Source organism: Enhydra lutris, unplaced genomic scaffold, assembly GCF_002288905.1.
Source record: "Enhydra lutris kenyoni isolate GAN:26980312 unplaced genomic scaffold, ASM228890v2 scaffoldscaffold31, whole genome shotgun sequence".
Taxonomy (NCBI): domain Eukaryota; kingdom Metazoa; phylum Chordata; class Mammalia; order Carnivora; family Mustelidae; genus Enhydra; species Enhydra lutris.
The window spans coordinates 17,862,725-17,883,628 of NW_019154115.1; the positions used below are offsets into that span (position 1 = coordinate 17,862,725).

The following is a 20,904-nucleotide window of genomic DNA, read 5'->3' on the forward strand; positions in this document are numbered from 1 at the left end:
TTTACATCCTTTATCTTTTATTAGGGTTCCTGTCTTTTTCTTGTTAATTTGCAAGAATTCTTTGTATACTCTAGATAACAGTCTTTTCTTGATTTTGAGCATGTAAGTATCTTACCTCTACTGGAAATGTGTAGGGATAGTATTGATAGTATTATTCATTGAACAGATAATCTTATTTTCCCTATTATTTCCTTTTTTGTTCTTCAGAGGACCTAGTAATCTGCCTAGACAAATTAAACGGGAGGCAGAGCCAGAGGAAGGGCCAGCTCCTTAACTCTTAGCCCAAGGCTCACTCCCTATGGTCTGCTCTCCTCAAGCCGGGAGCCCAGAGCAGCTGGAGAATCAGCTGTCACAGCCTGGGCCTAGCCTGGGCACAGACCTGGGCTGTATCATACAGTAGCCCCGTGAGCCTACTGGGCCCTTGAAATGTGGCTACTCAGAACTGAGATATGTAATATGTGTAAAATTTACACCCAGTTTCAAAGACTTGGTATGAAAGAGGTAAAATATCTCAACCATTTTTATTTTTATTTTTTCAAGATTTAATTTATTTACTTGAGAGAGAGGGCACACAAGTGAGAAAGCACAAGCAGGAGGAGAAACAGAGGGAGAAGCAGACTCCCTGCTGAGCAGGGAGCCTAACGTGGGGCTCAATCCCAGAACCCTGAGATCATGACTCCAGCCGAAGGCAGCTGCCCACGCAACTGAGTCACCCAGGTGCCCCTCAACCATTTTTATACTCACTACATTGACATGAGAATACTTGGGATATGTTGGATTGAAGAAAATATGTCGTCGAAGTTAATAGCACCTACTTCACTCATTTGAATTTGGACAGTGGAAATTTTTAGGTTAAGTAGTAATAGTACAGGCAGTACAAGAATATGTCCAGATGTGTGGCTGTTTGGGACTGACAGAGGTTTGCGAAATACCACTGAACCTGCTTGGTAGGAATGGGAACGGGCTCAAACTAAGGAGAGGATTTATCCCAGGAGCATGAGTTCAGGTTCTTACGTGGTGCCTGGCTCTCAGTGGCAAGTGCTGGCAGTGACCTCTGTCTGGCATCTTCCTATTCTCAGCTCCAGGTCATAGGTGTGCCCATGTTCAGGAGAGACTGACAGGCCTGGCCCTGATGGGGACACGGGGGCCTGTTACTGGCTGCCACACGAAAATCAATGGTGAGAGGTGGGACGATTTGCTAAGGAACCAGGGTGACGGAGCACATCGGGCTGCGGAGGGTGCTGGACAGGGAAAAGCAGAAAATGTCCCCTTCAAGGGTCCCTTAGCCTGTAAGTGACTCAATCCTCAATTCCAGGTCAATGCTTTTCTCCACGTGTAATAAGTCTTCCTAAAGACTTGAACGACTCCTGCATTTTCTGCCTCTCCAGACTCCACCTGCCCCGAGCTTGGTCCAGCAACTGTGCGCCAGAGGATAGCTGGGTTTGGGCGGTCATGGAGGTCAAACTGGGGTGGGCTATCTGGTCATGCTCTCTGCTTTGTTTCCAGCGATCTTCAGGGCTTTGCTCAGAGTCCGGAAATTAAGGGGCCAGGAGGGCAGCCGGGGAGCCCAGAGACCTAAGGATTTTGTTGTCAGAAACGGATCCCATCCAGGAGCAGGGGGCATGGACCACAGCGAGGGGGTCATCCAAGCCCCAGCCAGTACCACGGCGCCTCAGGAACTGCTGGAAGAAATGCTTTGGTTCTTCCGGGTAGAAGATGGTAGGTGATGCGGGATCAGGGGTGGGGCCTGGCTGAACCCCCCCGACATAGCTGCTTCCTCCAGTGAGGCTGCATATTTCCCCCTAAGGTGGGAACTGAGGCCAAGGGGTCTTAATTCCCACGGGGGTCAGGCCTAACCGCTCTCTCTTCTTCTCAGAGCGTGGTCATTCATTTTCGTCATTTATCGGATCACTCACAAATATTTATTAAGTTCCTTCGGTCCACCGGGCACTGTTCTCAGCAGTGGGGTTATTCTGCCCTCTGTGGAGCACACATTCCAGTGAGAGAGAAAATAAACAAGACAAATGACTAAAATGCATAGCATGTGGGTGATGAGCAACACGGAGAAAAGTTAAGCACAGAAAGGGAATAGAAGGGTAGGTACCATGGTCAAGGAAGACCTCACTAAGAAGCTGACATTTGAATAAGGGCTTGCAGATGAGCCCCGCAGATTATGTGGGGGAAGAACATTCCTTGCCAATGCAAGACCCCTGGGGCTGGATCCTGCCTCATTTTGGTATGGTGTGGACATGTCTCATTATCCAAATTCAGATTAGCCACTTTCTGTATTCTCTGTTGCCAGCTGTGGGACACAGTTTCACTCCCACCCCTTACTCGCCCACTCTCATTAGATTAGGGCTTCTGCAGAGCAGAAATTGTCCCTCCCTCTCCCCCTCCGCCTCACTGGAGGTCCCATAGGGCAGGGGCTAATCTTCATTAGTCTCTAAGGCACCTGGCCTACCACAGGGGATGACTGATGCCATGAGCTGAGTCTGAGCCCAAGCCCCAAACCTGAGTGGGCCTGAGGGGCACGCAGATTCTCCTCAAGGCTCTGTTTCGTGTGTCCTTCCCCAGACTCTCCTTGGAATTACTCCATCTTTGCACTGGTGGGTGTGGTGGGCTTGATAAGTTTCATCCTCCTGGGAAGGAGCATCCAGGCAAAGAGGTGAGGAGCTGGTCTGGGGGTGGTCTCTGGGGGGTGGGGGGATCTGCCCTCCCAAGGGAAATCTAGGGAGTGGTCATCTAGGGGTCTTGGTTAGCCACCCTTTGGGATAGTAAAATGCAGCCTTATAGAATCTACAGTTTGGTGGGGAAACTAGTTCAGAGTGATGGATGCTCAGCGTGGGACATAGTGTGGGAGCACAGTGGTGGGATCTGGGAACTTCAGGGCAAAGAGAGAGAGGGAGAGTGGGCTGAGGAGGCCTTCTAGACTGAGGGACAGAAGGCACCAAGCTTGAGGTGCTGGAGAAGGAGGGCCAGCCCATATGGCTGCGGAATGTGATGTGGGGAGGGAAGGCAAGAGGAGGGAAGGACCCAGAATGTATGGGTCCTACGTGCCATTGCAAGGAATTTGGGTTCTAGCTCATGTACACTGGGGAGCCAGAGACTGGCTTTGCACAAGGATATGAAAGGTCTATTTTATCAAGGTTAGTATAGATGTAGGATATAAAAGGAACCAAAGAGGTGTAGCTTCTCAAAAGGTGATCTTGCCTTTCTTACCCTGTCAGGAAGCATCGGCCTCAGCAAGGTCAACTCAGGGACAAAGTGGCTGTCCATGGGAGCAGCAAACACTGAGCTGCTCCCCTGGTGGCCTGAGCAGGTCTTCTGGGCAGTCAGCTGTTACCACAGCTGGGTCCCTCCCCTATGGCCAGGAAGCCTAGGGGTATTTTGAGTAAAAGCACCTTCAGAGCGATAACACTTGGGGGAGTTACTGGAAGAAAGGCTGGGTCTTCAATGCCAGGTTAAGGACATGGGCAGTGGGGAGCCACTAAAGGTGCTTGAGCTGAGGAGTAATGTGTGCGCACCAGGGTTTTAGAAACACAATGGTGTGTGGGGCTGGCTTGGAAAAGCAAGCACCTAGAAGCAGGAAGATCGTCAGGACCTTCCTGAAATATTTTGTCCAGCGTTGAGGTGGATAAAGGTGGGGATGGGGTAAGAAGAACACAGAACCCAGAATCAGGAGACTTAAATCAGATCCAAAGTATGTGAATCTTTGACCTCTCTGAACTCCATTTCACGTGTAAGGGGAGCAGGGGACGATAATAGTTAAGCTCACGGTGGCAATGAGGATTTGGTGAGATGATGCACGGGCGAGAATAAGCCATTTCTCTGCCAAAAAGAACACCAAACTATCGTGGCTTTCTCCCCTAACAGTTCCCAGAACTGCCTACAGGAGTTCCCCTCCCCCAAGTGCTAATCCACTTGGGAGACCTGGTCCTGCCCCCAACCCAGTACCCCCAGCACAGGGAACCCAGATTCAACAGTTTTCTCTCCTCCCAGAAATCAAAAGCTCCTGGGGAAAAACAAACCAGAAAAACATACTCCAGAAGTCCAAGACGTGGCTGAGGCTGAAACCAGAGATGACAATAAGCTGAACACCCTAAGAGAGACTTTGCTCTCAGAAAATCACAATTTAGGCCAGGTGGAAATTGAGTTACAAGAGAGAGATGCGTCACTGGTTCTCCTTCCAGACCCACAAGAATCGGAGACCTAGTGAGATTTCAGAGCCCTGCCCCATGTCGTCAGCAGATAGATGAATGAACTGCAATCAAACTAATATTCTGTTACGGGGGGGGGAACCCGCTTTTTATTAAAATGCTTCTGGAAGTGGGCATTTGGAATTGCATAGTTTGTTCAAACAGTGGTGTTCCAACACAAGCGGCTTGGAGCGAGAGTGTGAAATCCATAGCCGGCCTGTGGGTCTGGAAACCTGGCTAGGACTCCTCATGTGGTCTTGAGGAGTTCACAGCCTCCCTCTGACCTCAGCTTCTCCATCCACAGAATGGGGCTAAAGTCTGGGTTAGAGCTGTTGTTCTTAATCCAAGGTCCTAGAATTGCCAAGAGCAGGGTTCCAGGCTTAGAATCCCCTTCCCATCCTTTCCTCCTAGCAGAGCCCTCCCGTTTACCTGCTTATCTCCTGGGTCCAGGAGAGATTTCCTTGGGGCCAGGGGCCCCAAGGTAAATAGAGTTAGAAAACTATAGATCCTGTACTAACAATGGGATCCCAAGAGAGTGTCTGAGCCACAGTGTTTTTCTATCAGCTGTGGTGGTGACCCCAAATAATGTATGCAAAACCCCCTGCTGTATGAACCCCAAATGCCTTAGCTTCTATCTTTCAAAAGTGGACTTTGAACAATCAGACCCCCTGTCGAAGTGTCCTGCTACTGGGTCCTGCTAGACCAGACTACAGATGGTGTACCGTGTTTCTACCTACAAGCCTGGGGCAGGCTGACAGTGCCAACTGGGGGTCTGATAACCCCAGTTGTAGGCTCCCGGGAGTCCTGGGTGCCGGTCACTAGAATGACTTTGTTCTGCAGCTCTGATCATTAGACTTCAGGAGGCTGGTCCTGAAGGTCTGTGGAGAGAGTCCTTCATTTACGCTGGGAAAATAAGGGGGCCCTGTCTCTGGGGAAAAACACAGTGGAAGCTCCCTACCCCAGAGCCCCCAGTCCTCACTGAAAGGCAAAGTACTGGAAGTAGCCCTTCCTGGGAATTTTGGTTCCATAGCCTGTCGCATAGGATTATTTGAACTAGACTCTTCTTGGATAAACCGCGAGGTTTGTTGCGTGGGGCTTCTGTGAAGTCAGAGGACCACAGGAGGGCCGGGCTCAAGCCACACCCCCACCAACCTGTAGCCGCTTTGCCCTTCCTGTCCACCAGGTGGTGCTAGGATCTCAGGGTTGCTCCTCCTGCGGCCTGTTCTCAGGCCAACGCTGACGGACCATCCAGAACTGCACATTAGAGGCCACATCTGGCTGCAGCTGGAGCAGGAAGGGGTGATGGCACCATGATGGACACTGTAATTTCCTTCCACTTCAGGCTGACCCCAGGTCTCTGGGTTGTCTCAGGGTCTATTTCCCTTCGGGGTCAGGAAATGCAGCGGTTACCATGGAAACCAAAGCCTGGAGCGAGGAAGAGCAGCATTCCTGCCTGTCCCTCCAGCTCACACAGTGAACTGGGTGTCCGGGACATTACTTGGTGCTGGAAGAGGGGTCAGCTGTCCACCAGAGGGCAAGGACTATTCTTCCGACAGAGGGAGAGGCGGTGGTGAGAAGCCAGCCCCTGTCATGCAGCCTCGCCCAGCTGCTGAGCCTGGGATCCTGACGGGTGCCCTCAGAAGATCTTGAAGCCCTTCAACAGGGTCAGGGTGGGCGCCTTGCGCTTGCTCTGGGCTCGGGATGACTTCACAGTGACCAGCTTGGCCTGGGCCACAGCAGGCATCTCCTTCAGACTGACAGTGGAAAGCGTGTTGAAGGTACAGCTGGCCAGCCCATGCCGGGCGGTGAGTGGGGCCTGGTGGGGCAGGGCCCTCTCCTCAGAGATGAAAAGGGGCCGGGCCAGGGAATGCTTCTCCAGCTCCCGCCGTGCCTCCCGCACGGCCTCGTGGAAGACATGCTGCACGTGCTCAAAGTCCAGACAGGCTGAGACCTCGAAAAACAGGCACCCGAACTTGCCTGCCAAGGCTGCGCCCTCTGCCTTGGTGACCTGCCTGGTGGGGGAAGCAGGGCGAGGCAGGGTCAGGAGCACACATCCAAGTTGGGCCGGCCCACATCTATACTCATCTCCCCACTCACGGGCTTGGGGACCTGCAGACATCTCATCAGTACAATGTGATAATGACATCTGCTTCGCATGGTTGCCAAAAGAATTAAGAAAGACCACTTGTATTGTGTGCCCGGTGGAGTACCTGGCGCAGAGTCCGGGCTCAGTAAATGATGGCTGATGTCACTGAAGCCAGAATTCAGGACCAAAGCATGGGCAAGGGAGCAGCCTACTGGCTAAACCCTGCTTGTGGCTGGAAGAAGATGGTCATCCCCAGCCCTGCCTCCCTCTAGGCCAGCATGGGTCCTCGGTCAGGAAATAAGCTACCCTCCACCCTGGTCTGTGGGATCAGCTCCAGAGAAAGGGAGGGATCTGGACAGAAAGGTGTGAGACCCCAGAGAAGGGAGGGTGAGGTGCCTCAGGATGCCTGTGGTTGGCAGAGCTCTCAGGACTCATGCAGAAAGTGTTGCTGCTTCTCCAGGGGAGGGGCAGAGGAGAGCAAGGGTGACATTTCATGGGAAAGAGGGAAAGAAGGGGAGAGGGAACAACACCTATTGTCAGCTTTGTCCTAAACCGTCTTTCCTGACAGGATTGACTATTTATTTAACTGGGGAGGTCCTGGAAGTTTCTGGCCTGAAAGCCATGGGGATCGAGGTGAGAGGAAAAAGACTGGCTCTTGGGTCATTCAGATGTCCAGAAGAAAGAAGGGATGATGGTACCCGAGGTCTTGAGGCCAAGGTTCCATTGGCTGAATCTCAGTGACCACCCTGCCCTGCTGATTGCCTCACCGGCCATTCCTGCAGACAGTGGCACAGCCCGAGACTGGTGGGTATTGATGGGAAGAGGTTTTTGGCCCAAGGCTAATTTGGCAAGAACAGGGGGCTGGGAGCAGGCTAGCTTCCCCAGGGGAGTATCAGCTGGGAGAGTGACTGGGCCAAAAAGGGCCAGGGGCAGAGCATCTGGACTCCCCGCCCAGGGCTGGTGTCCTGTCTGTAAGCTCACTGCTTCCTGAGGAACCCCTTTTAAAGGAATACCTCATATTCTTTGCTTTTATGATGAGCTTGAGTCTAAAAATTTCTCACTGCGGGGACTTGAATCCTAGGTTTCCAGAAACTAGCACCCCATGGACGCATACATGTCGGTGAATGGGAGACACGGGCATGTCACATGATCCTTTCTTGTGCAACAGCCTGCTGACGATTTATTGGCGGCTCGGGAACCACTGCTCTAACCCACGATTTAGCATGTGGCTGCATGGCAATCATGAGAGCACAGTGATCTCAGCTACAAGACTGACCGCATCAAATCCTGACCCACCACCAGCCTGGATCAAAGAAGGAAAAGAGGGAAAACTGCCATGACTCTCCTTAGGGAATGAAGCTGCTCTGTCTGAGCCACATAGTCATTGTTATTTGCTCCCCAACCATCTTTGGACAATCCCTGTGGCAAAGACTGGGATCAAAACAGCGGTCTAGTGTCCCCCTTCATCCTGAAGATAGATTTACCACCATCTAGTCTTCTGACCCCTCTTCCAGGCATCATGGGTTCTAGGGTTCCTCAAAAGCCACCTTTTGGCTTTAAGATGACACAACTTCCTTTATTCCCGGAGATGGAATTTGTCTTGGTCTGAGGGCTTGATGGCTTTTGAAGCTTCCTTTAGAGGCCTCTCTTCATGGGATTGCACATCCCTTTCCCACTGCCCATCTGATTTGTTCTGCACCGAAGATCCTCTCCTGCCTTATCCCAGTCAGTGGGCCTTTAGGGTCTGGGGAAGCAGGAGTGACTGGCCATGAGCAGGGAGGGACAGATGGAAGATGCGTGGAAGGTCACAAAGGACAAACGTCAGTGGTAGAGAAGGGCACAGGGATTACCCATCAGGTGGAAGCGTCATGCTTTCAGGGACCAGGCAAACAACTGGAATGTATGGAGAGAGTGGAGGAAAGCCATGGGGAGTGGTAAGGCCTATGGTCAGCTACAAAGAGCATACCCCTCCTCAAAGCATTCCAGTTCCAGGTCTTTTAAAAACACTGCTCGCCAAGCAAAATGCTGCAGTGTTTGCTGGTAATCTGTCCTCTGGCCCAGTCTGTGACCTCTGGTTCAAGTCCAGTCCATTCAAAGAAAAGCTGCCCTCAGCACCGCCAATGGTGGGAGTGAGCCTGGCGCCACGCTTGGGTGAGGCGAGAGCTGGTTGGACCAGAGCAGACCCCTGAATCTAGGAGCCAATCACAGCCTTTCTTTTCAGAACTGGAACCAGGCACCGAATAATAACCAGCCAGCTATGGGGAATGAGGATGGAAGGTCATATAGACAGGCAAGAAAGGGTGAGGCCGAGAGACACCACAAAGCCCCACGAGGACGGAAGGAGTGGCTTCTCTTTTGACTTTTAGGGTCCAACCCCCTGTGTGGACCAGAAGCTCTTTCTTCCTGCCCTGGCCTGTCTGGAAGGCCACGCACACTGTACACTTTAAAGTTGGGGGGATAACTTTCCTTAGCAGCCCAGTACCCCTGATGACAACACACAGCCTTTCCAAATGAGGACAGTGAGCCCCAGAGTTGAGGACACATGGTCCATGCTCACCTATACTGGGCCATGTCCAGCTTGTTGCCCAGCAGCAGGGCTGGGGAGCTGCGTTGTGTCTCCTTGGCGTGCAGAGCAAGCAGCTCCAGGTAGCTGCTGCTGTCCTCAAAACTCTGGCGGCTGTCCATGCTGTACACCACCAGGAAGGCGTGGGCCCAGTTCAGGTAGCGCTCACAGTTTCTGGGGGTGTCCTGGGGCAAAGGAGAGAAGCCTCACTGGGGATGAAGGCCTTCACCTGAGCTCCTCCATCCCACCTCCCCATTCCCTCCGTCTTTGTATATTGTTGCCCAGCCAAGCCCTCTTCAAAGGGGTGCTTGAGTGTGGATTTGGCTTGGTGTGAAAGGAGGCATTGTCTCGGGAGCCTCACTCCCACCACCCAGCCAGAGGCTCGGGGACCTTGGCTTCTGGGGCACAGAGCCAAGACTCTAGCATGGCTGCTGCAGAGACCCAGCTGTCCCTGGGCACTGCTGGTTTGGGGTCAGGTTGATGGTGACCCTGGGCCTCTGGGAATAATTGGTATCTAGCCCTGGTAGGGGGTGGTGAGAACATAGAGGGAATGTGTGTACTGAGGGGGCCTGGGCCGAGGGGGCCACAGTGCAAACATGTGTGCCCTACCTCCAGGTGTGCATGAGCATCGAGTCCCCGAGCACAGGATCTCAGAGCTGACACCAGCAACCACAGGTCTCCCCAACCCCATTTCATCTCTTCTCTCTCGGCAAATGAAAAGATTCAGGCCTGGAAAGGTCAGTGCCTCATTCAGGGTCACATAGCAAACTAGAGATTAAGTTTATGAATTCCCATCTGAGGCCTCCGCTCTGGGAGAAGGACTTCTCAGGAGGCCGCACTGACTCTCAGCTCTCCATACCCTGGAGATTAACATACCCTGTTATCCACAGGGGTAATTTACCGGGTCTGCAGTATCCATGACCCTCAGGTGGACAGGCTGGTGGTCTACTGTCTCCTCGGAGCTGTAGGTGTCCTCTGCAACAGACGGCGAGCCAGGTCAGGGGCAGGCCAAGCCACTCAGTCGCAGACTGGGTCTGAGTCCCAGCCACCCTGTGCTAGACCCTGGGGGATCTATTCCAGGGCTGGCTGAGTTAGGACAAACTGGAAAGGCCTTGGCTCTCACCCAAATGGAGGACACAGACAGAACCTCCTAGCCAGGAGATGCTGCTCTACCTGTCAGGGCTCAGAGCATGAGAGGTCAGTCAAAGAGCACGCCACAGGGGATAGCATTGCGTTCAGGTCCACCCACCAAGCCTACAGGACGGAGTGTGTGGCCCACGGGCTTGGTTAGCAGCAGAACCCTCTGCGGTTGCACTGCCAGCCCATCCCTCCCAAACAACAAGCCTCCCCACCCTCTTCCCTCTGGCCACGGCCCACAGGAAGCCCCCAGTGGGAGAAAGGATGGGAAAGAAAAGCATATGACATATGGTGGTGGTGGTGGCGGTGGTGGTGTGTGTGTGCGTGCGTGACTCTATTCAGAAGTCCCTGAGAAGGTTTACAAATAATCCTTACCAAGTAATAGCAGAGGACTCTAGTGTAGTCGAATATTTTATGTTGGACATGTGGAGTCACACCCAAGCTCAGCTACCTTTTAGCTATGTGACTTGGCCAAGTCATGGCAGTTCTTTGAGAATCTGTTTCCTCACTTTACAGTGGGGTAACAATGGGGCACCTGGGTGGCTCAGTTGGTCGAGCATCTGACTCTTGATTTCGGCTCAGGTCATGATCTCAGGGTCCTGGGATCGAGCCCCACTTCGGGCTCCATGTCCCTCTCCGTCTGCTCCTCCCCCCAGCTCTCTCTTCCAAATAAATAAAATCTCTTAAAAAAAAAAAAAAAGTAAAATGGGGGTAACATGATAACACTGCCTAAAAGTTTTCCAGAGTTTACTCTGTGCCAGGCACTGTGCCAGGCTTGTCTAAGCACCCTCAGAGGGCTGTGCGAGGACTGGATGGGCCCTTAGGCACGGGGCCTGGCACACTATAAATGCCTGGTCAAGGACAGTGGGGACTGTGGTGCTCCTGAGTTTACAGGGCAGGTTCACATTCCTAGGTGATTTTTTTTTCTTTTAAATAATTTTAGACTTATGTGGAAATTGCAAAATAGTACAGAGAGTTCCTGTGTGCCTTTCCCTCTGCTCCCAGCAATGTTAACACCTTACATAACCATAGTACAGTGATCAGAAATTGACATTGGTAACATTCTATGAACTGAACCACTGACCTTATTTGGTTTTCACGAGTTTTTGCTTTTTTTGGGGGGTTCTCATGATCTCAAACCTGAGAAAGTGCAACTGGCCAGGCGTGCAAAGAGGACCTCATTGTCACATTGGCCATCATTCTCCCTATCTCTAACCTTCCTCTATGCCACTGGCCCATGTGTGTGAGTGCACTTTGCTGTCACCTTTCTCTCGATGCCCCTGTGCCCCAAGTGACCCCAAAGAAGACCTCTATGGGCAGAACTAGGGCCCTCTCCGCCTTCCTCCACCCCACCTGAACCCTGGCTGAGTTCACAGCCACTTGTCTCTGAGAGTCCCTGGCAGTCAAGCCAGGCCTGGACACACGCCAGGTCCACTAGCAGCCAGCAGGAATCACAGACAGCTCCCATCCCCAGCCTGTTTGGGGACTTGGATAAATAGCTGCTCTTATTCAAAGATTAAAAAAAAAAAAATCTAATGGAAAATATGCCCCAAACGTTTAACTATATTTGGTGCAAGAAGAGCTGCTCCTAGATGCCTACATCTTGTTCAGATTTTTATTTTCCTGCCAAAGTTGTCTAATGCCCCCCTTTTAGTTGCTCCACACCCCCTCCCCCACCCCAAAACAGGCACTGTGTCCTTCCCAGTCCAAGGAAAAACATTAGCCCAGTGTTGGTCTCCTGGGGTTCTTCACAGCAAATAGCCTTTCAAGGTTACTGTTAGCTCCACTGTAGAGAGAGGAAGCCCAGAGGAGGAGGGAACTTGCCCACTGCCATGAAGCACCCCATCAGTGGAAGGAAAGTGAACTCAGGTCTTCTAGGCTGGGCTGCCTCCCTGTGGGGACCCCCTCACCCTCTGCTCAGGGGACCAGCTGATCCTCCAGCTCTATCTGGGCAGAGTACAGGGGAAGAGCAGAAGCTCCCAGGCCAGATGTGGCACACGCAGGAGTGAGCAGGGGGAAGCCTCGGAGATCATCTTATCCAGCTTCCTCCTCCTTAGCAACCGAGGTGACTGGAGGTGGAGGGTCCTTTCCAAGTTACAGTAACTTGTCCTCTCATCACCAAGTCCTGCTCTCCAGAGCATTCTGGGGTCCACATGGGCTTCACAACTCCTCCTTCTAAATAATATTCCAAGGACTTCCATGCTGAGAGAAGTTTCTTTTCCCAAACTTTCCCCCTGATTACCCAATAATAATCTTTTAAAGGTACTAAAGGCATTCTTGTCAGTGTGTGTAGGATGATGCCTCGGAAATGGTGTCCATATCCTTGCTGGAGCAGGATGAGGGCAAGAGAGGTGAGAAGCTGTCATTCTGCCCTGGGCAAGCCAGGCAAGGTGCCCCAGCTCCTGAGAGGAAGCTCTCCAGGGGACCCCTGCCCCTTCCTGGAGCACTCAGCACAGGCATAGCCTTTCCATAGACACTGATTCTCTCAGCTCCGACCAGCTCTCCCAGCCACGACCCTGACTCAGATGCGGCACAGGCTATTGGCCTCATCTTCCAGATGGGGAAACTGAGGCTCAGAGAGCCCAGTACCACACACCTCTGATTCCAGGCCGTCTAGGGCATTATGCTGCCCTTATGAGAAAGCTGCTGAAGTGGGACCCATCTTCCTTTGTACCGAGGTTCTCCATAGGCAAATCATTGAGCCCTCTCTGACTCAATATCTTTACCTGTAAAATGGCGATAATAGTTGGAACTCTTCTTTAAAGGCTAATCCTAAAACCAAAATTCAATCTCATGTTTAAGAGCATCTATGTTGTGCCTAGTACTGTACTCCGTGCTAGAAATGAGAATAAATAATGCAGGTCTCCATGCTCACTCTAGGTTCAAAGAAGACCTCAGAAAAAAAGAAGGAGCTGTTTTACATGTCCTGGTGGCTAACCCTTCCCTTGGATGCTCAGACCTTTCTCCATAGAAAGAAAGGTCCCGGTCCTGGGGTCCCCATATTGCTGTGGCCAGCCATAGGACAGTGGCTGGAATGTTCAGATGGTGGGGCAGAACTCCTAAGACATGGCACGGGCCTCCCAGAATGCTGAAGGAGAGGTTCTCATCATCTCTCCAGCTGACAGGCTCTCAGGCCAGGGCGACTGACCGCTGTGGAGCTGCTCCCCACCCCTCTCACCCCCGGACAGTGTGACCATGCATTCCGCTCTCAGGTCAGAACTCCAAAATTACTCAATCAGGAAGCCCAAACCACCACTGTACTAGGCTCTTCTGGAGGGACCCTGAAAGAAGGGTAAGGAATGGGGGTAGGGAGGAAGACACTTAGAGTCAGGCTGCCAGAGAAAATACAGGATGACCAATTGAATCTGAATTTCAGAGAAACAGCTAATACTTCTTAGTATAAGTATTCCCCATCTGAGCTAGGTAGAATATGTGTTTTGAGGAACCATCCTTGGAAATCTCCATTTCCCCCTTCCCAGACACCCCTGCTTGTATGCCTTTCCTTTCCACCTCCTCCCTATCTTCCCTTCCTCCACTCCATCTGATTTCATGTTCTGGCCTCTCTCAACCTCCCCTGGCTGGCACACAGTTACACCCTGTGTCCCACTCCCATGCTAATCAAATAGACTCAATAGCCCTGAGGTCCCTTCCTGCTCTGACACTGGGATTCAATATTCCAGCCTGAACTGAGGGCACCAACAGGCTCAGGGGCTCTTCCCTCCAGATGTCACAGTGCCTTCCACAGAGGCATGCTGCGGCCAGTGCTGTCTGTACTGCTGCGTTTCCAGTCTGTGCCCCATTGCCCCGCATTTCCTAGAAGGGCCCTCAAGGGTCCCACAAGTGCCTTATTTAATTCTTATGAATGGGAAAAACCATCCAAGACTGCAAACCCCCATTTTCAAAAGGTTAAGCATATCCAGACACACTATTTTTCTCAGGAACAGTTTGCAATAAACAAATGTTATAAATGTAAACTTAAGGAAAGAGGAAGGAGGGGCACCTGGGTGGCTCAGTTGGTTGGGCCTCTGGCTCTTGATTTCGGCTCAAGTCATGATCTCAGGGTCCTGGGATTGAGCCCCACAGGCTTCATGCTCAGCGGAGAGTCTGTTTCTCCCTCTGCCTTTCCCCCTGCTTGTTGGTTTTCTCTCTCTCTCTCTCAAATAAATAAAAATCTTAAAAAAAAATAAAAGAGAGAGAGGGAGGAAAAATGGACATGGATTGAGTGTTTACTGTGGATCAGATACTAGGATAAATCTTTTACACGTGTTCTTTCTTTAATCCTCACAGTAATTTTCTGAGACAGCTACCTTTATGCCCATTTTACAGATGAGGAACAGAAGCTCAGAGAGATTAGGTTATTGCTTCAAGGTTGCACAGCCAGTAAGTGGCAGAGCTAGGGTTTAAACTTAGCTCTGACTGACAACAGAGCACCCTTTTTTCCAATAGACCATGATATGTCTATAAAACTAGACAAGTTTTCTTTGTGTGGTTCAAAAATGGGTCAGAAGCCAGTAACACTACAGAATTTCTCAAGTGTTTTGTCCAGCTTTTCTGAAAAAGTACATCGAGTGACCATTTTAAAGAATAATAATAGTTACAGACGTTCTGCTATTTTTTTTTTTTAAGTCTTACCATTCCTCATATTTTAGGGCAAATCAGCCTCTCTCAGTTCTCTTAATTAAGCTAGTTGTCTTGGGGTGGGCTATGGAAGGATGTTTTTCTGGCACTTAAACCATGTTGTTCCATGGGCTGAGTCATCCCGGTGGCTCCTCCCCTCTGCCACCAGATGATAGATCCTGGTCAGGCCTGGGCCCACCACGGTGTAGTGACATGTGTTGCAGGGATCCAAGTGGGACAACAGTAGGAGGAATGGGAAGGAGTGTTTTCTTACCCAAGTTGGGGTCATATTCGCTGATAAACCTCCTGGTCAGAAACTTCACAGTCAGAGCTGCGGGAAGCAGAAAGAAGTTGGCTCAGTCTCCCCTCACCGTGTCTGGCTGCTAGCCCCTGGAGGTTGTCCCTCTCATTTAGGGAGGCCTTATCTAGCCTCTGTGACTCCTGGCTGACACTCAGCTCAGTCTCTGGGGGAATGTGTCTGGGAGCTGAGGACTTGGTTTGAGAAGCTCAGCAGAAACTAGAAATATGAGGAACCATGCCCCTCCAATTGCATCCTGGCATTTTTTTTTTTTTAAATGTTATTTATTTATTTGAGAGAGAGGCAGTGAGAGAGAGCATGAGTGAGGAGAAGGTCAGAGGGAGAAGCAGACTCACCGTGGAGCTGGGAGCCCGATGCGGGACTCGATCCCGGAACTCCGGGATCATGACCTGAGCCGAAAGCAGTCGTCCAACCAACTGAGCCACCCAGGCGTCCCGGCATTTTTTTTTTTTTTTTAATGGCAAGAAAAGTCATGAGAGGCAAGCCTAAGGGGTATTTATAAAGACTCGAACTGGGGACACCTGGGTGGCTCAGTTGGTTAAGCATCTGCCATCAGCTCAGGTCATGATCCTGGGGTCCTGGGATCTAGCCCTGAGTCGGGCTCAATGGGGAGTCTACATCTCCCTCTTCCTCTGCTCCTCCCCCCTGCTCATGCTTGCTCTTGTTCTCTCTCAAATAAATAAATAAATAAATAAAATCTTTTTAAAAAGAAAAAGAGACTCAAACTGAGGGGTCCAGGACCCATGTTACCTTAGGGTCAGCCTGGTAAAACTCAACTGAAGGGAGATATCTCCCACCCTAGTCAAGTCGTGAAGATTCTGGAATGGGGGGCATCTATTCTGGTTCTGGCTATAAGCCAAAGAGTAAAAGCTGAGTTGATCAGTCTGTGATCCCCGGGAGGAGTATGAACACTCACGTCCCAAGTAAACACCCTCCAGTCCTTGGTCCCCTATGTCTCAAGTCTTGGCTCTGTCTTGCGCTTATGAAGAATGTAAAACTTAAAATGAGGTTCTGCCCGGGTGGAATTCATTAATAGGACTCTGATTTTGTTCAGAATTTAGCCACATAAAGCCCAGGGTCAGCCAATTATTATGCTGGACTCTTAAAAAGTAATGTGATATTTTAAAGAAAATCCATATAATTCTTTCCCAGGATTCCGAACAGTGTCATTTTGCAAACTACTACCCAGGGAATACATACTTTAAAATTTAAATTCCTTCATACATGTAGTCACTGGCTAAACGATACTAATAACAGAGCTACAGACACAGTTTGATTTTCAAAAGGAAGAGGGCAAATCTTTTCTGTAGGAAAACATGATTCAGAGTCCCCTCTCTGAGTCAGGGGGCTGGTTTCAGAAATGGAGAGTAGGATCCCATGGAGTCTCAAAGAATACTCTGGGGAAGGAAACATAGCTAACAGCCCACGTCAGATAGTCACTAATGGCTGTAACTGTAACAGCCCCAGGAGGAACCCCTCTGCCCTCCTACCTTCAGCTGCCTGGGACTATAAGTGGCAGCGGGGCAGGGCTGAACCCTTTCTCTGGGTCTCTGCCTGTGGTGACACCCTCCCCCCTACCCACCTGGTCTCAAGTGGTAACTGAAGATCTTGGTTCATCAAGAACAAGTCCCAGCTGCCTGGGACCTAGGTCCAACGTGTTTCCAGAAAGTCAAGAGAGGTCTGACTTGAAACAAATACGTTTGATAAGAATGCACACTTTGTTCCATTCCAGGGAATTGGAGTGAGCCCCTCCCTGGAAAATCCCAGCAGCCAGTGACCTCTACCACCTTCTTTCATCCCCGGCCTAAACCGAGGAATAACAAGGCTGTGACTAAGCTCACAGGGGCCTGGGTTTGGGATTAGTGTCTAACAGGTCCCTTTGGTGCTAGTCCCCAGGGCTGATGGGGGCCCCAGGGAGAGGAGATGGAAGGTGCAAAACGGCAAGGGAGAGATCGGCTGAGGACCAGGAGACACGGAGACAGGCAGAGGGGAGAGAGATACCTAGTGTCACAGACAGAGAAGGGAAGCAGGCGAGGAACCGAAGACAGATGAGAGATGGAAGAGCTGAGGACAAAGTAGAGAGAGCACCAAGCAACAAAGAAACTGAGGCAAAGAAGAAAATCACACTGTCTGACCCAACCCACCTGGGTGCAGAAAGCCCCCAAAGCCAGTGAGGGAGCCTGCCTGCAAGCAAGTCCACAACGTCCCCACCCATCCCTTCCCTTTGCCCCCCCCAACTCACCGGACTTGCCGGCCCCTCGACGTCCCAGAATGGCCAGATTGACCTCAAGTGGCGCGCTCTGCGGCCCGCTGCCCGCACGCGGCTTCCCAAACACGGAGGACATGGTGAGGCTACTAAGAGGGACACGGGTAGTCAGTAGGAGAGCCCCGAGCAGCGTGCCCGCCCGTCGGGGCCCAGCAGAACGAATCGCGGGATCCCCTCGCGCTCGCGGGCTCGGCCCCGTCGATGTCCTCGCCTGTCGAGCACCAAGCTGGCTGCGTTCCCGCGGCCCGGCCCAGCCCGGCCAGGAGGAGGAGCCGGCGGAGGCCGGCGGGCGGGGCCGCCCGGAGAGCGGCAACACTCCTTGTAAGGGCTGCTGGAGCCCCCCGCGGGGCCTGCTCACCCCCGCTCCCCACCCTGGGAGGGAGCTCCAGACCGGCCGCGCACCCCACAGCTGGCTCCGCCTCGAGGGCCGGCCACTGTCACCTCCCGGAGCACCCCTGGACCCTGCAGGGAAGGACAAGGACCAGAGAGGTGGCCCTGGGTAGGGGGCTAGAGGGAAGGGATGTTTCCAGCCTTATCTGAGCCTCGGCTCAATCTCTTACCACCTCCAAGAAAATTCACTCCTTCCTTTGTTCTACCAAGCTGGCCCCGCCTCCTCCTCCGAGAAGCCTTCCTGGTTCAACTCGCAGCTTTGGCCTTTCTCTAGGTCACAGTTACAACCAGCTCAGCCCTGGCACAACACTTCCCCCACCACATTACCCTGCTCTTCGGTATGGGGACTCAGGGATCACTGCAACCCCCAGGCAGAACCCTGGCTCCTAGGAAGGAGCCTTAACCAACATTTCATGGTCAGTATGGGTCCAGCTTCAAGAAACTTAACCCATCCTGGATTAGTTTTCTCATGCGAGCTAATGAGTTGCATGTGTTTGAAGCCTAGTGTGCAAATGGGGCATTTGATTCTAAAACCTGGTATTCTCTCTTGCGTATAATGATTCTAGGGTTGCTGGACAAGCCTGGGAGGGGTCACCTGTCATTTTTGGGGGGACCCAGGGTAAATCTGGTCATGATAGACTCAGAGCAAAGGGAAATCCAGACACTTAGGATCTAGTGCCAGCTCTTCACGAGGTGACCCTGGGCAAGTCACCTCACTTCTTTGAGCATTGGTGTCCCCATCTATAGTACTAAAGGAAGGGGAAAATAAATCCAAAATTCCATGATGTGATTCAGGCCTAACAGAGAGTGACACAACACCAGGTCTGAGTACTTTCTAGAAGCCAGTGGAGCCTCTCTTTTGAAATATACTTCATGGCTAGAGTGGGGGTGGGTAGGATATGGAAGTCTCAGAGACCTCTTACTGCAGCCCTTCTCCCTCCAACGCCCCCCTCTCCAACTCCCCCTCCTTGCCCCAGTTAATCTACCCACCCACATGAAAAAGAAACCATGGAAAGCCAGATCAACAGGCAGAGTCTGGGGTCAGAGCCTCATGGTACTAACTTCTCAACCAGGAAGGAAAATTATTTTCCCCGCATAGGACTTGAATACTGACTCAGCCTAATTGTATTTGTAGGAGATAATGCTAAGCCAGCTGTGTTATTAAGTCTGTAAAGTGTTGGGAAAAATCTGTTTGGATTACACCCTCAGGCCAGAATCACTCACAGAGCTAATCGCCAAGGGTTTTCCTTTGAGTTGCAAATGGGAAAAAAGTGGCAGTCAAGTTCCAGCCACCTTCCTGGGCTGGCCCCAGTCTTGTTAGGACAGACTGGTTCTGAATGGGGTTTATTGGGAGAGAACCAATCACATCAGAGAACTCCTGGAGAGAGGGTAAGCTGTGGAGCTCTGTAAGCCCAACTGGGTATAAACTTGGGCTCTGTTAAAGCCCTGTTTGTGTGAGGCTAAAACCAGCCAGTAGATGGGCACTGCAAAGAGGTAGGTTCGAGCTTCGTGTGAACCATCTGAGCTGTCCCTAGTTACAAGGGATTGTTTTTTAGAGGAAGTGAACCTTCCAACATTGAAGGCAACCAAGGAGGTGACCACTTTAAAGAGGTGTTGTAAGGAGACTCCATCATAACTTGCAGGATAGGAAGAGATGTCCCTTAACTCTCATCTAGGTCAGAGATTTAAACTAGCTGCCAGCTGGTTACTCAGGCCCTTCGCCTTGACTGCTAAGTGCCCGAGGTCTTACCCTCTTATGACGCTTGGGAGGAAAACAGTGCCAGTCTCACAACTGCAACCAGTCCCTTTCCCCAACCTCTGTCTCCTCCTCTGGGCTGCTTATCCACCTGGAAGCGCCCATTGTGGACTGGAAAGACCTTTGGAATCAGCCACTTACTGTCAGACCATGGAATAAGCTACTTTGCTCTTCTGGGGCTCAGTTCCTCATCTTTAAAATAGGGGTAATATTAAGGGTTAGAAGAGATGATATGAAAGTGTCCCACCCAGAGTTTGGCCCATGGCCCAAAAAAGCAAAATGATAGTTTCCTCCACTCCCCCGGACATGAATAGCACATACTTCTCACCCACCAAGAAGCCACAATTGTTTAGCAACCAGTAGTTTGGACACTGAAAGTCAAGAGAGATTATTCTGCAAGAGCAAGTAGCCCAACCCTCCTTATCCCCTACCCCCAATCTTCAAGGCTCTTATGAGGAGCCCTGAGGCATTCAAAATGAAGACAATGTGGCACCTGGCCCAGCAGTGAACTTGCAACAGGTGTTCAATAGGTGTCTCTGAAGTGAATGAGTGGGGCGTGTACAGGTCTGATTGGTGGGGCCTGTGATGATTTCCAGATGCCAGGTCCTACCCTTGTCATCCACCCCCCAGGAGCCACTTCCACATAAAGCTAAGCTTTTGGGAGCCCTGTGTGACGTTGTCACTGTATTCCATTGTGTCACTGTATTCCATTGTGGAGACACAATATGACAAGCCCTTCTGTGGCTGTTCAGTGATAAATTCAGGTGTCAGCACTAAACAGAACCTTAGATGTCAGATCCAAACTCCACTTTATAGACGAAGAACTGAGGCCTGGAGAGGTTGGATGGCTTTTGCACATCAGTGGTAGTACCAGCATTAGAGCCAGGCAGGAATCCTGACTCCTGGTCCAGTGTTCTTCCTCAAACCCAGGCAAGCTCCTCGCTACGCTGTGTGCAGAAACACTGCCATAGGTGGCAAGGCCAGGAGTCCACCATGAGGCTCGGGGCATCTAGGGGCTGTGTCTCCTTTATCAGACTAGAGGCTCTTTTGGGACAGGGGTTGTGTCTCCTCTATCACACTGGAGACTCCCACTTAGGTTAGGGTCCAGGAGTCCACTTAACAGACCCCTCACTGTGTACCAATCACCGTGGATAGAGAGATGAACAAAGCTGGGTATGTGTTCTAGAAAGGCTCAGAGTCTGACACAGACACAGTCTCCCTTTCCTTGCTCCCACCCTGAACATTGCCCAGTATGGGGGTGCAAAGTGGTGAGAGGGAGGTTGGTGTGAGGTCGGGCAGAGCCTGGGAACTCCGTGGGCTGCCCATAGACAGGATAGTTCCTCATCCTCTCCAAGTCCCAGAGGGATGCTCACTGTCTGGGTAGAGGAAACTCACACCAGCTGCAGACAACACCCCACTGGGGCCTTGGAAGCAGGGCCAGAGGGCTGGTCCTCTGCCCAGCCTTGGAACCATAAACCCCCACCTTCGCTGACCCCCTCCCCAGTGCTTGGCTACTGAGGGTCAGTGCTAGGTGTGTGCACAATGTCCCAACCCACTGAACCCACTTGTGAAAA

General features: G+C 51.5%; 2 protein-coding genes across 3 annotated transcripts; one reads left to right on the top strand and one right to left on the bottom strand.

Annotated features, from left to right (window-relative positions):
• The first annotated feature begins 858 nt into the window (after window positions 1-858).
• On the top strand, window positions 859-4,577 carry LOC111153243 (solute carrier family 51 beta subunit). Its single transcript, XM_022512148.1, has 3 exons — window positions 859-1,719; window positions 2,575-2,665; window positions 4,000-4,577. Exons 1-3 carry the CDS (start codon window positions 1,485-1,487, stop codon window positions 4,211-4,213), a joined length of 540 nt encoding a protein of 179 aa, XP_022367856.1. The 5' UTR covers window positions 859-1,484; the 3' UTR covers window positions 4,214-4,577.
• Window positions 4,578-4,812: 235 nt separating this feature from the next.
• Window positions 4,813-17,405, bottom strand: LOC111153242 (RAS like family 12). Of its 2 annotated transcripts, XM_022512146.1 has the most exons (5): window positions 17,161-17,405; window positions 14,874-14,930; window positions 9,747-9,820; window positions 8,840-9,030; window positions 4,813-6,208 (listed from the first exon to the last, which is right to left on the bottom strand). In XM_022512146.1, the coding sequence occupies exons 1-5, from the start codon at window positions 17,261-17,263 to the stop codon at window positions 5,833-5,835; spliced, it is 801 nt and encodes a 266-aa protein (XP_022367854.1). In that variant the 5' UTR covers window positions 17,264-17,405; the 3' UTR covers window positions 4,813-5,832. The 2 variants fall into 2 exon arrangements, with proteins under 2 accessions (XP_022367854.1, XP_022367855.1); XM_022512147.1 differs by lacking the exon at window positions 14,874-14,930 and having other exon boundaries at window positions 17,161-17,263.
• Between the last annotated feature and the right edge of the window lie 3,499 nt (window positions 17,406-20,904).

Coding starts and splice junctions, on each gene's coding strand:
- LOC111153242 (XM_022512146.1), bottom strand. CDS start 17,263: ATGTCCTCCGTGTTTGGGAAGCCGCGTGCGGGCAGCGGGCCGCAGAGC. Junction 14,931..17,160: donor TCGAGGGGCCGGCAAGTCCG/GTGAGTTGGGGG, acceptor TGCTTCCCGCAG/CTCTGACTGTGAAGTTTCTG. Junction 6,209..8,839: donor CTGGACATGGCCCAGTATAG/GTGAGCATGGAC, acceptor TTCCCCCACCAG/GCAGGTCACCAAGGCAGAGG.
- LOC111153243 (XM_022512148.1), top strand. CDS start 1,485: ATGCTCTCTGCTTTGTTTCCAGCGATCTTCAGGGCTTTGCTCAGAGTC. Junction 1,720..2,574: donor GTTCTTCCGGGTAGAAGATG/GTAGGTGATGCG, acceptor GTCCTTCCCCAG/ACTCTCCTTGGAATTACTCC. Junction 2,666..3,999: donor AGGAGCATCCAGGCAAAGAG/GTGAGGAGCTGG, acceptor CTCTCCTCCCAG/AAATCAAAAGCTCCTGGGGA.